Here is a 14,111-nt window from a genome sequence, read left to right as displayed (position 1 = left end):
ACTGCTGAGAAACTAATATACAAATGAAATAACTTGTGTGTTTTTGTTGTTGTTTTTTTTTTTTACAATCTGCTGCCTAGTTAAACATGTAGAGGAATTTGCTGACCAGTTAAACGTATAGTGATAATTGCTGACCACTTATATTGGATATACAGATAAAATAAAAACTAAGACGTACATTTTCTTATTTTTCACATATTTAATAAATACTACATGTAACAAAACAATAAAACCACTGATGACCAAATTAAAAATACATTAGAAATAACATTATTTTACACTGAACAAAGCTGACCAGTTAGATTATTAATGAACGACGCAGTATATTTAGAATTATAGAGAAAAACTTATACATTTGTTCCATGTGCCGTAATTACATTGTAAAGATTTGTTCTTCACTGCAGTGAAACATATTTTCCGTATTTTCATTTGTATCTTGCCGGACTTCTAAAGAAAGTATATAATAATACTGCAACTTGTGAAATATTTATCTTCTTACCACTCCATAAAAAACAAATCCTGTATTTATAGAAAAATCTTAAATAACATTTATGTACTAGCTGACCATTTTAAATATTTCGCATCTTTTTAAATGTCAACATAACATCATTTTTCATCTGAAATCTTTCGATTTGTTTATGTTTTCACCACAGTGTATCACATTTTTCGTGTATTAAATAAGTGTGTTCCCCTATCTTTTGATATAAAATGTTAATTTTTATTAATTTAAAAATTTTATTTAGACGATTTCAGTATACAAAAAAAGAAAAAGAAACAAAAAAATATAAGAAAGTAAAAACACGAAGAAAGAAATCTATTGACGAATCTACAATTAGTTTCCCATATTCTATACCGTCAGTTTATTCAGCAGTTTTATAATTGTCCACCGGAAGGCGATAGGTCAACAAATATGATAACTTCGATGGCAACAATACGATAGTGCCATGAAGACAGTGCGATAACGCTATAACGGCAATGCCACAGTGCGATAGTGCCATGACGATAACGCGAAGTGCGATAACGACAGTAGTACGATAAGTGCGATGGCGACAACGCGATAGCGATAAATTATCAACACTATCGCTTTTGTCGTCATCGCTTTTATCGCAATGTTGTCATCGCATTATCGCACTGTTGTCATCGCGTTTTATCGCACTGTCGGCAATCGCATTGTCACCATCACACTATCGCATTGTCGGATTATCGTACCGTCGTCATTGCACTTTCGCTATCGCACTACTCGCATTGTCGTCATCGCACTGACGTGTATTGTCGCCCTCTGGATTAGAAAGTATATCCACGAATGGTCCTAACGGTATTCCGTAAATATCTGATATGATGTATACCTGTATACACTTAATGTCATATGTTAATCTTGTATTTTCCAAAAACATAATGTCTAGATCTACTTTCACTTTCTTTTCACCGAAAATAAAAAAAAACGTGAATAGACACATGACTTTGTGACTTTCCTCTTAGTTACAAATTTTTTAAGACCTTTTCCTACATTCGTAATTATAATAAAATATAAATTTACATTTGTATTGCTTTTTACTTTTACAAGAGAAGTATCTTTCTCGTCAAGACGTGGATTTAAATCTGAACTGTATGTATATCCTTTTTCTATTAATGCAAAAGTATGGTAGGTTGAACTGCTGACGTCATTTTTATTTAATTAATATTAAAAAGCGGCACACTAAAGATTTTTTTCTGCAAATTAATGCAAATGACTATTTCTTTCAAACGCGGTTATATGAAGCACTATGAAGAGTGCAGTTGGTAAAGGGGTTTCACTTGAAGAGTGTAGACGTAAACTGGTTGGTTTAAATCCTGTTTCAGCGATATATTTGGTTTTTGTATTTTCTGATCGCAAGATCAGTAAATACATAGCTAACATCCACGGTCTAACACAAAATTTCCTAACAGACCTAACAACCCAAAGTAGTTCTCACTCAAAACTGCTTAAAAACAAGCAATTTAAAAGACAGAATAATTTTAAATGTAGGCATTTAACGAATTACAGTGCATTGAAAGTTCAGATTTAGTCAATAGAAATATGAGGTTAACAATCACAAATTTGCGGATGAAATATCATTTTAATCAATGAAATGCTATTTTTAGCTATGTCGATTACTGAAATACTCCAGGGCGTAGTACACAAATAAATCTGACTGCGAGTAGTGGAATATATACATGTCGGACTGTTTATCTTGAACAAAATACCTCGAAATTGATAAGGATTACAAACACGAAATGGAAATTCTCAATTTAGAATAACAATGTATTTGTTTTTATTCAGGCTACATATTACGTATTACTTCACCGTGGTGCAGGGGTATCGCGCTCGTACCGCGCTCGTTTAGGGTGTGAGAGGCCTATTGTTCAAATCCTAGTCGAGGCAACTTTTTTTTTGAAGTGTCTTTTTTAAGGAAGTAGCCACGATATGCAAGGATAAAGTGTGGCTGTCATAAAAATGATTTTTGATGCAACTCTAATCATGCAAAATTCCATATGTATCAATCTCAAACTGTTTTAGAAAAAAATCGTAACGCAGTCGCTGCGTAAGATGAATTATAGTATATAAAAATAAACTTATATAGGAAAATACATACAGATAGTCAGTATGATTTAGATTGCAAAGATCAGAAAATACCACAGAGCTGCAGCCCTTTGATTTTTATTTGCATCTTAAAAAATGCCATTCTCTTAAAACTATTGTTAACCTTTTTGTTTTGTGTACTTTCTGTGTATTATTTTCAATAACTGCCTTTATAGCGTGTATGCGCTAAAGCATATACGATTGCATAATGTGACAAAAAGAACCGTAAAGAAATTAAAAAATATATGATTGTATCTAAAAATACCACTTAAAAGGTATTCTAAAATCAGGTGTAGTAAACGATTTCAAATTAATTCTTGCAAGTAAATTTTAAAAATCATAAGGTGGTGTTGGTTAGGAATCGAAGCAGAGCTATTCAGATCGGTAGTCCGACATAACAATACACCACACCTCACCGACGAGCGAAGTAAGCAAATATATCGATAGATTCGATAGATACTGGTCAGTGTTTATTCAGATTACCTTTACGAAAGTTATTGTAGTTTCAGGTCAACATTGGTGGACAATATCTACTTATAATCGAGAGGTGCTTTTACATGTGCGAATTTAAATCGTTAAACAAGTCTTAATTTCCAATTTTGAAATAAGTTAAAATTGGATCGTTAAACGCAACTCAGATGGAGTCGTTAAAGGCATGCCACGTATAGTGCAATATGCTTAAGTAGGGAAAATAATAGGGTCACTGAATATCACAGTATATAAACGATTTGAACCCCAACCGGAACTTGTGAGAAGCTGTCCAGGTCAGCAATTTTCTGCCGCTTTACTTGTTTAGTATATTGGTATTTATGTTGATACTTATGGACGTTAGGTTAGTAAATCTATTTTGATATCGTAAGAGAGAAACTTTATTAATCGTCTAAGTTATGCAAAATATAAATGTAAGCCTTAAGGCTATAAAATAATCGAAACTCACGAACTGCTGTCAGGTGATCAACACTGAACACGAACAAAAATCCGTCTTATTTCAAGGTTGATATAGTTAAACATTTGAATTGTGATATTGAACTACTAAAGTTATCAATAACAAACAACAATTTAGTCATCTGCAAGTTGGTGATTGTGAACTCTACGTTTGAGTTTACAAATTGTACCTGTACCCCTTTTTGTGTCGCCTTGAAAAGGTGACATATAGGGGTTACTTTCGTCGGCGGTGTCGGCGGCGTCTGTGTCGGCGTCGTTGTCGGCGTCTGTGTCGGCGTCGTTGTCGGCGTCCCCTAAAGCTTGTCCGGAGTATAACTCAGTCACTATAAGTCTGATTGACTTCAAACTTGGTATGCATGCTTCTTTCAAAAACCCGAAGTGCAGTGCACAAGGACCGGTACTCTGCAGTTCTTATTTTTTGAGTTATTGCCCTTTGTTAATTTTCATACTTTAATTTTGTCCGGGCCATTTCTCTTCAACTAAAAAAGCTATGGACTTGAAACTTCATAGGATGATAGATCTCATTATTAAGAAGTGCAGTGCACAAGAACCAGTACTCTGCACTTCCCAATTTTTGAGTTATTGCCCTTTGTTAATTTTCATACTTTATTTTTGTCCGGGCCATTTCTCCTAATGTATAAAAGCCATGGACTTGAAACTTCATAGGATGATAGATCTCATTATTAAGAAGTGCAGTGCACAAGAACCAGTACTCTGCACTTCCCAATTTTTGAGTTATTGCCCTTTGTTGATTTCATACTTTATTTTTGTCCGGGCCATTTCTCCTAATTTATAAAAGCCATGGACTTGAAACTTCATAGGATGATAGGTCTCATTAAGAAGAAGTGCAGTGCACAAGAACTGGAACTCTGCATTTCTTATTTTTTGAGTTATTGCCCTTTGTTTATTTTCATACTTTAATTTTGTCCGGGCCATTTCTCCTTAAGTATAAAAGCTATAGACTTGAAACTTCATAGGATGATAGATCTCATTATTAAGAAGTGCAGTGCACAAGAATCGGTACTCTGCATTTCTTTATTTTTGAGTTATGGCCCTTTGTTAATTTTCATACTTAATTTTTGTCCAGGCCATTTCTCCGAAAGTATAAAAGTTATGGACTTGAAACTTCATAGGATGATAGATCTCATAAAAAAGAAGTGCAGTGCATAAGAACTGATACTCTGCATTTCTTATTTTTGAGTTATTGCCCTTTGTTGATTTTTTACTTTATTTTTGTCCTGGTCATTTCTCCTCAAGTATGAAAGCTATTTACTTGAAACATCATAGAATGATAGATCTTATTGATAAGAAGTGCAGTGTACAGAAACTGCTGCTCTGCACTTATTATTTTTTTAGTTATTGCCCTTTGTTATTTTTCATATTTCATTTTTGTCCTGGCCATTTCTCCTAAACTACATTGTTCACAAGGCGACACATCCGACTCGCGGAGTTCTAGTTAAAGGTTTAACAGAGTAAATGTTTTTGAATTAACTTGATGTCAACACGTATTCTACAGATTCAACATTCATGTTGTGTTTTCATTGGCGTGCTTTAAGTGTTTGTTACACTAAGCAACTGTCCCGGCCCACAACTACAAATGATTCATCTAACTCTATCTGAAATACATGTATATGGCAATTTATAGAAAGGAACTGGATTTATATGTATCTTTTGACTTTAGATAACTTTAGTCAACTTTTTAAGAAAACTTACAAGTTACCTTATGTACACTGGCAGGACTTTAAAGTATTTAAAAATAAGTGGAAAAACTTGTAAGAGTGAAAACTACCGTTTAGACACTAAATAACATTATGCAGGAAACTCCTTAAAATGACTTAGTAATCGTTATCGTAGTCAAACCTGTCAGAATTACAAAGTCAAGTCTAAGAATGTAAAACCTTTTTTTAAAGCATACTGTAATCAACAGTAGGTGTAAAGCTATTCAACATGTTTAAATAAGTAATCTGCCAAATAATCCTGTGATGATATTTCAAGGAGGATTGATACGTGACGTTTTGTGATACTGCACGTTTGCTACGTCGCTTTTCATTAGATAACTTTGATTTTTATCCCCCAGCCGAAATTTTCGGCGGAGGATATAGAAATAGTCTCCGTCCGTCCGACCTTCCGTCCTTCCGTCCTTTCGTCCGACATTTTTGTCCGGAGCATATCTCTAAAAGTATTTGAGTTATCAACTTGAAACCTCATAGGTGGATAGACCTCATTGAGGAGGAGTGCAGTGCACAAGAATGATAACTCTACCTTGCATGATTTTTGAGTTATTGCCCTTTGTTATTTTTCAAAATTCATTTTTGTCCAGAGCATAACTCCAAAAGCCTATAAGATATTAACATGAAATTTCATAGGTGCATATATCTCACTCAGGAGGTGTGCAGTGCACAAGAATGATAACTCTACCTTTTCATAATTTTTGAGTTATTGCCCTTTGTTATTTTTCATACCTAATTTTTCACCTGAGTGGAGCATAACTCAAAAAGTGTTTGAGATATCAACATGAAATGTCATAGGTGGATAGATCTTATTGAGGAGGAATGTTGTGTGCAAGAATGATAACTCTTCCCTATACAATTTTTGAGTTATTGCCCTTTGCTTTTTATGCTATTTTGTCCAGAGCTTATCTCAAAAAGTATTTGAGGTTTCATGTACAATATTAGCTGCATATATAGAACTAAAAGATGTGTCATGTTCTTGTGGCACAATAACTTAATGTTCTGGTTATGGTTCAGTGAAAACACAAGTAGGGTACAGATCATTAAGATTGTTTTAGCAAGACCTCTATTATTTACTATGTTTAATCAATATTTAGAGATTTCTATACAAGTTTCTGTCCGGTAACATGAGGTAAAGACAATAAAGTTAAGATTCATATATGAGCTACAGTGAATTAAAGCAATTTAGGCATAAATTAGCTTGAGTGTGTTGACAAAAACAAAAAGATGAAGCCAAGATCACAGCGTTTTATGCGCACATATTTAACGAAGCAGGTTATGGATGCATATATAAACGAAGATAAACAATTTCTTAATACGATTAACCTAACTTCACAGATTAAATATAAGCCGTCTTAAAAAAAGTTTTATGCTAGGTGCTAGGGGGCGTGGACGGTAACTTGCACTTTCCAGGACCGTCCATGAACAGGCTCAATCAAACCGAGCCTGCAACATTTTCAATTTTGCCGTGTTTGGCTTTCTTTAGGGATTCTGTATTTATCTATTTTATGGGTCGTCCCGCCTGTTTTTAACAAAAGTGATGTTGAGATCTTCTCACAAGATTCGGTTTGGGTATACTGTGGATATACTGGAAGTCGCTATAAACAGGGACAAAAATAACATTTAAGTCAGATTTAATATAAAAATAATGTGTTAACCCTTCACTGTTTTGAGTAATTTGCAATTTGTGTGATCACTATAAAAGTATCTTAGTACATGTAAGAACTAAGTACTACGTCCTGGACCAAAGGTCGTGTAAATTCAGAGAAAACAGATATTTAAAGGAAAACAAAAATGTGTCTTACATGTACACAATATTACAATGATCTGTACACTTGAAATACAAGTATAAACACTAAGACGACGGGAGATTTGCATTTGAACACTTACTGATACGCGTGTTAAGACTACTTCATGGAAAGAAAATGCCGAGATGTTTCGATTATATAATTCCGATTACGATTTTATTTAAAGCGCATTTGGATTTCCATTAATTGTGACAAAAAGAATGTTAAATGTTTTTTGTTGTTGCTTAAATGCCCGAAATAATTTATATTGTGATGCATCTTGTCGTCCGCCCGTCCGAATGTCAGCAGTTGACGTGTCCGGTTGGTATCTTTTAAACCGGTTTAAGGAAAGTGAAACTACGGTATTTGGCAAAAATGTTAATCATAATGAGACGATGTGTAGAGCGCAGGGTAGACATTATTTTTTTTTTAAGATCAAGGCCAAGATCACGGTCATTTTGTATGCGTTTCAACAATTCTGTGTTCTCTGTATCCTATTAACTTATAAAAAGAAATATGTATGGCACAAATAATACATAAAATAAGACGGTAACTTTATTTATACAGATTTGTATAGGAAACACATTGAAATTTACATTTAGACCACAATGTCTAGCTATAGAGCTTAGGTATTTAGCATGTACCTTTCCTTTATTGACAATTAAGTTTATGATTTGAACAAAACATTGTCCCCGCTCCGGGGGTCACTTAATTTATAAAGACGTATACAGGAAATCACAGACTATGTGACACTACTAAATATTACAGAAATAACATGTTACACCACACTGTTGGTCACAAAAAAGATTGATATCATCGCATAGATTATAAACAAAAATTGCAAAAAATGAAAAAAATGAAAATGATCAAGTCGAATAAGGAATATGGAATCCCCTTCGACTTGAACATTTTGTCAAACTATTTTTATATTTATGTTTTTATACAATTATTTAAATGATTGGTTCAAGTTTGCTGATCAAGCAAATTTTTTAATTTCTGCTTTTTCTGCTGTTCCTTATTTAGATTGGCATAAGGAATCGGGAACAAGTTCCCTATTTGTTATTCGAATAAGGAGCAGGGAACAAACTTTTTAAACATGTCATGTCACAGTATAAAATAAGTATTACTAGTACGACGTAAATAAATTTTCGTGTCGTTATGCTTCCCCTATAATTTCAACAACTGTGCAGATGTAAACAGACATTCTTCTATGTAGCAGATTTTGGTTATTTTAAAAGTATGCAGTGCACAGCTGACCATTCATTCGCAGCCGTGTTACGCGTGATATATATCTGAAAGAAAGATAGTCATGAGCGGGAAATTATACATGGAAATTCGCACGAAAAATCCGCATGCCGAAGCTGTTTCTGGATCGTCGATCCAGTATGCTAACCACTTATACAACAGCGTTTTCTTCGTGCTAATTGGCATTTAATATATTTAAGTTAATTTTACTAAATTGTGAAGAAATAACTTTTATAACCATAGCGGCGCGTATGATAGCTACTTTTACTGCAGTTGGCTGACACTTTTAAATGTTACTATTAGAATCAAATAATATGAAGATTAATAATAAAAACTTAAAACTGTAAATATTCACTTAACCACACATATTTTTTTCCTTTTAATAGGAGCAGCCCTAATGGCCCAAAGGCACAACACAAAAAGGCTTAGTGCTCTGATCAGCCTGTTGCTACTTCTTCAAGAATGTCATCCTATTATGATGCATTCTGACAATGCATACAATCTGGACGGTGGTAATAAGGATAAAAATAAATTCAAGTCTAAGAAAAGAAGTGATAATAAACATGACAGCACCGACGATACCGCTAAGCAATACCAACGTCGGCTAGTTGACAGCACCGACGATACCGCTAAGCAACACGAACGTCAGCTCGTTGACAACCGCGATAATTTGAACATTTCAGACAGACACAATTCAAAACGATCGACGGTACAGCTAAAAGAAGTAGGCGATGCAAATGTTATTTCGTTTGAGGAAGTAAACCGGCGCCTTCAGTTACTGGTTACTAAATTCAGAGCTCACGAGAAAGTAGTTGACAAGGTGAGATCTGGTTTCAAGAACTGTTCTGCTCTAGATGTTGAAAGTATGGAGACTGTGGGAAATCTGAATAACCCAAAGGGTATTCTAGTGCGACTGATGTTCTCTGCCGTCTTGTCTCTAGCTAACTGTCAGCTTACATCTCGACAAATCTTACATGAAATATGTAACGCTGTCGACAACAATGTAGTGGTGGAGGTGATTGAAACACTGGCAGAACTGACCGATGATCTCGGACAAAGTAATAATAAAACAAGAACTGACGGTAGGTAAAACCTTTTAAATTATATTAAAATAGAGAAAAACAGAATCCCTAAAATTGAGAAAAACAGAATTCCTAGAAAAAGCCCAACGCGACTAAATTGAGAATGTAGCATACTCGGTTTGATTAGGTCAGTTCATGGACAGTACTGGAAAGTGCAAGTTATAAAACACGGTCTGATAAAGTCAAAGTCTTTGAGAAAAAAAAACAAGATTATATAGAATTCTCACATTTCAGAGTAATTAAAATTACATGATATATATAGTTTCAAAACACATTCTAACTTATAATTGTATGTTATTCAATTATACTTCAAAACGCAAAGTTACCACTTTGTAGGATATATTTATTCATCCTTCACACATTCATTCATCATTTGTCTTTGATAAAATGCGACTTGACAATTACTATCTACAGAAGCAAAAATATAATAAGGTGGATTCAAATCTCCTAGTCAAAAAAAGGCAAAGTTTGAGAGACAAAACAAAACCAAAAGCGATAGCGAGCGAAGTGAATTGGCGTCTCAACAGGAGTAAACTATAACGGATTGGCAGTTTCTGTTTGTTTTAACACATTCGTCGCACTACTGGTACTTGGTTTTGTGTACTATTAGGTCAATTCTGGCAAAGAAAGACAAATCAAACAAAAATTAAAAAAATGACTATTTAAAATGTCATTGTGTTTGTTGTAGATCTTTGCAAAGTTTTCCCCTCTCCAGTTTCAATTACGAGATTTAAATTTTAAGCTGATGGAGACCTCTTATCTGTTGTGCTCTCATTGAGATTTCAAATGATTCATTATATGTTATCCTTTACCTCAGGGTGCAGGAGGCTGATATACACTTGTTTCTTTGTATTAAATCGGTCATACTACTTACTAGTCTCCTACCGGTCTCCTCCAGACAAGGGATCTTGTAATAACGCAAAAATACTGCAAATATTTTTATAAAACTAGATATGTGTGTTTTTGGCAGTCTGGGGATTATGCACATTTTTTTTGTCTTATGTTGACTACTTTGGCTAATCTGGCAACAGATAGACTGCCAGAAAATATAGCAAATTTAACATGAAAAACTTTCCGTGATATCGCAAAAAGTACTGCAAAATAATTTTAACAAATACGCTTTAACTTTAAATATTGCCAATATAACCATATTTGTGGTTACTCAAAATGACTTGCAAAATATTTTTATGACACTTGATGGCAGTATCGAGAATATATACATCATTTAAATCTTGACTGTAGGGAGTATATTCGGTGCTGTACTACTCACAAAGTGTCGACGACCTTGTCAATATTTCTGATTCAAGTTCCTACGATTTTTCACTACAAAAGCTTAATTTCTTCAATCTTCAAATATGTAATTCTGATCATCACCCAAATCACATGTGATAAGCTTTTTACACCTGTAGTGCAAGTCTAAAATTGTCACCTTGAACTTAAAATTTTCATATTTTTTTAATAAACATTTTGTTTAAGTATATACTCTAAAATATGTTACTTATAATCACTCAAATTATGTGTGAGAAGATTCAATACGCAATTGATTATTCTTTTAGAAATATGTCCCTTCAATACGCAATCGACTATTTCTAGAACTGTGTCTCCCTGGAACTTAGATGTGTATACCCCCGAAAGGTATACTGGAGTCAGCTGGTAGTGGATCGGTCGGTCGGTTGTAGATGTCTTGTCCGAGACATAACTCTGAAAGTAAAAGAGAAATCAACATCAAAATTTTAGTAAGGTAGAGTAAAAGTACGGTGCAAAAGAACCGTTACTCTGTCATGCCTTATTTTGAGTTATTGCCCTTTGTTTTTTTTTTACACTTTGATTATCGTCCGGGACATAAATCTAAAACGACAAAGGTCATTAACTGGAAACTTTGCTGGTAGATATATCTCATTGAGTAGAAGTACAATGCAAAAAAATTGTTACTCTGTTCTGTCAAATTGTGGGGTAATAGTCCTTTGTTTATTATTACCCGGTACATCACTCTAAAACGACAAGGGTTATTAACTAGAAACTTTGTAGGTAGATATATCTCATTGCGTACAAGTGCATTGCCAAAGAATCGTAACTCTGCTTTCACTTGTTTTAGAGACATTGCCCTTTGTTTATTTTACACTTTGAACATTGTTTGGGACATAACTCTAAAAGTTCGGGAAATGTATTAACAAAAACTTTGTAGGTAGATAGAACGCTTTGAGTATAAGTGCAGTACAAAGAACCGTTACGCTGCCGTGTTATTGCCCTTTGTTTCTACACTTGTGATTTTGTCCGGGACATACCTTTTAAACATCAAGGTATATTAACAGAAAAGTTTGTAGGTAGATAGATCTCATTGAGTAAAAGTACAGCGCAAGAGAACCATAAGTCTGCCTTCCCTTATTTTAGAGATATTGCCCTTGTTTATTTTTACACATTTGGACATGAATTTAAAGCAGCAAAGGCTATTAACTAAAAACTTTGTAGGTAGATGGATAAAATTATGTTTAAGCACAGTACAATAGAACCGTAACTCTGCGTTGCTTAATTTTTGGCATGATTGCCCATTGTTTATTTTTACACTTTGAACATATTCCTGGACTCTGAAATCACGAGGGGGTATTAACAAGAATTGTTGCAGGTAGATAGATCTTATTGAGCAGAGGTGCATTGCAAAAGAACCATTTCTCTGCATTGCCTTTTTTTGGAATTATTGTCCCTTTGTTAAGATTTACACTTTGAACTTTGTTTTGGTATCAACTTAAAAGATATCACTGAGTAAAGGTGCAGTGAATAAGAACCATAACCCTTTCATCCAAAATGTTGGAGCTATTACATTTTGTTCACTTGTGACAATGTCTAGTGATTTTTTTTTCTTCAAATTTTTATTTTTACTCAAACGTTTTCAATTCTTATAGGTTTATAAATCTAGCGTTCATATTCCAAAATTCATGTCTTCCTTAAACTTTAAATTTGTCTAATTCATTCTGTCTTCTTTTATTCAAATCTAAAATATTCTTTATCAACACCTTTATCATATATGATTTAAGTTATTCTGTCTTCTTTTCTTCATTGATTTACTTTAAAGCTAAAAAATTCGTTATCAACACCTTTATACTATATGATATATGATTAGAGATATAAGTCTAGTGCCTAGGCTTCCATGATTATTTTCATTTTAAACTGGATTTTTTTCTGCTGTGATACTTTTTTATTGTATATTTGAAAACTGTTTTTTTTTGTTTTTTCTTTTTCATTTTTCTTTTTTTTGTTTACAAATGTTATCTTTTTTAACATAAGATTTTGTTCTTTGCTATACTCACATCATGTAGGACAATATTCATAAGTTAAGAATGATTTTCTCTTCCGGGAAAGTTTGCTTTAAAAATGTGATTATCTGATAAAACAAGGGGTGTTTAAAAATTCACCTTCTAAGAGTCTGTCAGTCCGTCTGTTTGTCTGTCTGTTCGTGCCTGAAAACTCTTTCCCGAAATCACTTTTAAAGAACTTGGAACTTTTGAATAATTTTACTTAAAACAGAGAAAATTTGAAACATTAATTGTATACATATTCCTGTGAAAATTAGATCTCTTGATTTACTTTTGTATAAATATCGTCGTTTGAAAACAGTAATGTTCTTTCTCCAAATTTTCCAAAAACAAGTTAAATACACAATTTGGTCTGCAATGGACTGTTCTATCTCCTTTGCATGTTATATTAGTGCTTCAGAGTTTCATAAATAAATAACAACGAAACCATCCTGTTCTATCTCCACAAATTTACTATGTCTTGATAAATAGACTGTTCTAACTTACTGGACTAATCATATCATCGATAAATGTTACGTGACCTGTGGGATATATGCAACATACTGTTCTAAATCCAAAATATAGCATCAAATCACGTGATAGCAGGACACCAGCCATGTTGTACGAAACATTTTGAGTTAGATGGTTTGTTGTTTATTTGATATATTAATACTAAATGTAAGTATTGAATGATATTATGTATTCATTTATTCCCTCCAATAATTGACATTTTAGTATCAAGTACTGTAAATTTACTGCTTGTGATTAAACAACAAGCAATACTGATCATGATATGAAAGTAATTTCGGATGTGTATGTTCGGATAGAAACAACTGTGACCATACAATTTCATCAAACAAGTTCGTAAAAAATAAAATTGTTATATGTTCTAAAGTTTCTTTAACGTAGGGTACATTCTGTCTCAGAAATCAATTATTTATCTTTATAACAGACATATATGAGTTTTAAAAATTGATTGTACTCATTGCCAATATGAAACAAAAGCATAAGATGGTTTAGGTTACTGACTAATGTGGAATATTTTGGAAACTATAACAGAACTCCAAATACCAGGCTTTTGAGAGATCAAGATAAAAACATTTCTGGGGAAAAAAGGCCTTTAAGAAAATTTATAGATAATATACGTTTGCATATAATATATGTTTTCGAATGCGTTAATGTTATATAACTAATAGATTTCTTTAAAGACAACACATTTTACACCAAAGACAGAAGGAAAAAATATTCTTATACGTATATTTTGTTTGTCTCTTAATTTGACTTTGAATTTCTAAATGAATATTTATATAGCATAATGTGTGTAATGTTTTTGTACACGAACAATCTTTAGATATGACATTTTCCAAGTATAAGTCATGCCTGCTCCACCTTTAAGGTCTTTTCTACCAGATCTATATATGTTTTCATTGCCT

At 33.3% G+C, this 14,111-nt stretch overlaps 1 protein-coding gene across 4 annotated transcripts in view; it reads left to right on the top strand.

Annotated features, from left to right (window-relative positions):
• LOC132726754 (uncharacterized) overlaps positions 1-14,111 on the top strand; it is a 46,668-nt gene that overhangs the window by 26,145 nt on the left and 6,412 nt on the right. For 3 of the 4 annotated variants that reach the window (XM_060712110.1, XM_060712109.1, XM_060712108.1), the window contains exon 2: positions 8,693-9,388. In XM_060712110.1, the coding sequence (XP_060568093.1) occupies positions 8,704-9,388 (685 nt within the window). In that variant the 5' untranslated portion in view covers positions 8,693-8,703. Of the gene's footprint in view, positions 1-1,461; positions 1,607-8,692; positions 9,389-14,111 lie in introns of those variants that run through there. The other variant, XM_060712111.1, reaches the window with a different exon arrangement.

The sequence above is a fragment of the Ruditapes philippinarum genome, unplaced genomic scaffold (assembly GCF_026571515.1).
Source record: "Ruditapes philippinarum isolate M1 unplaced genomic scaffold, ASM2657151v2 ctg3135_1_1_1_1, whole genome shotgun sequence".
Classification (NCBI taxonomy): domain Eukaryota; kingdom Metazoa; phylum Mollusca; class Bivalvia; order Venerida; family Veneridae; genus Ruditapes; species Ruditapes philippinarum.
The sequence above is the reverse complement of the archived record's forward strand: the minus strand, read 5'-3'. Positions and strand labels throughout refer to the sequence as shown.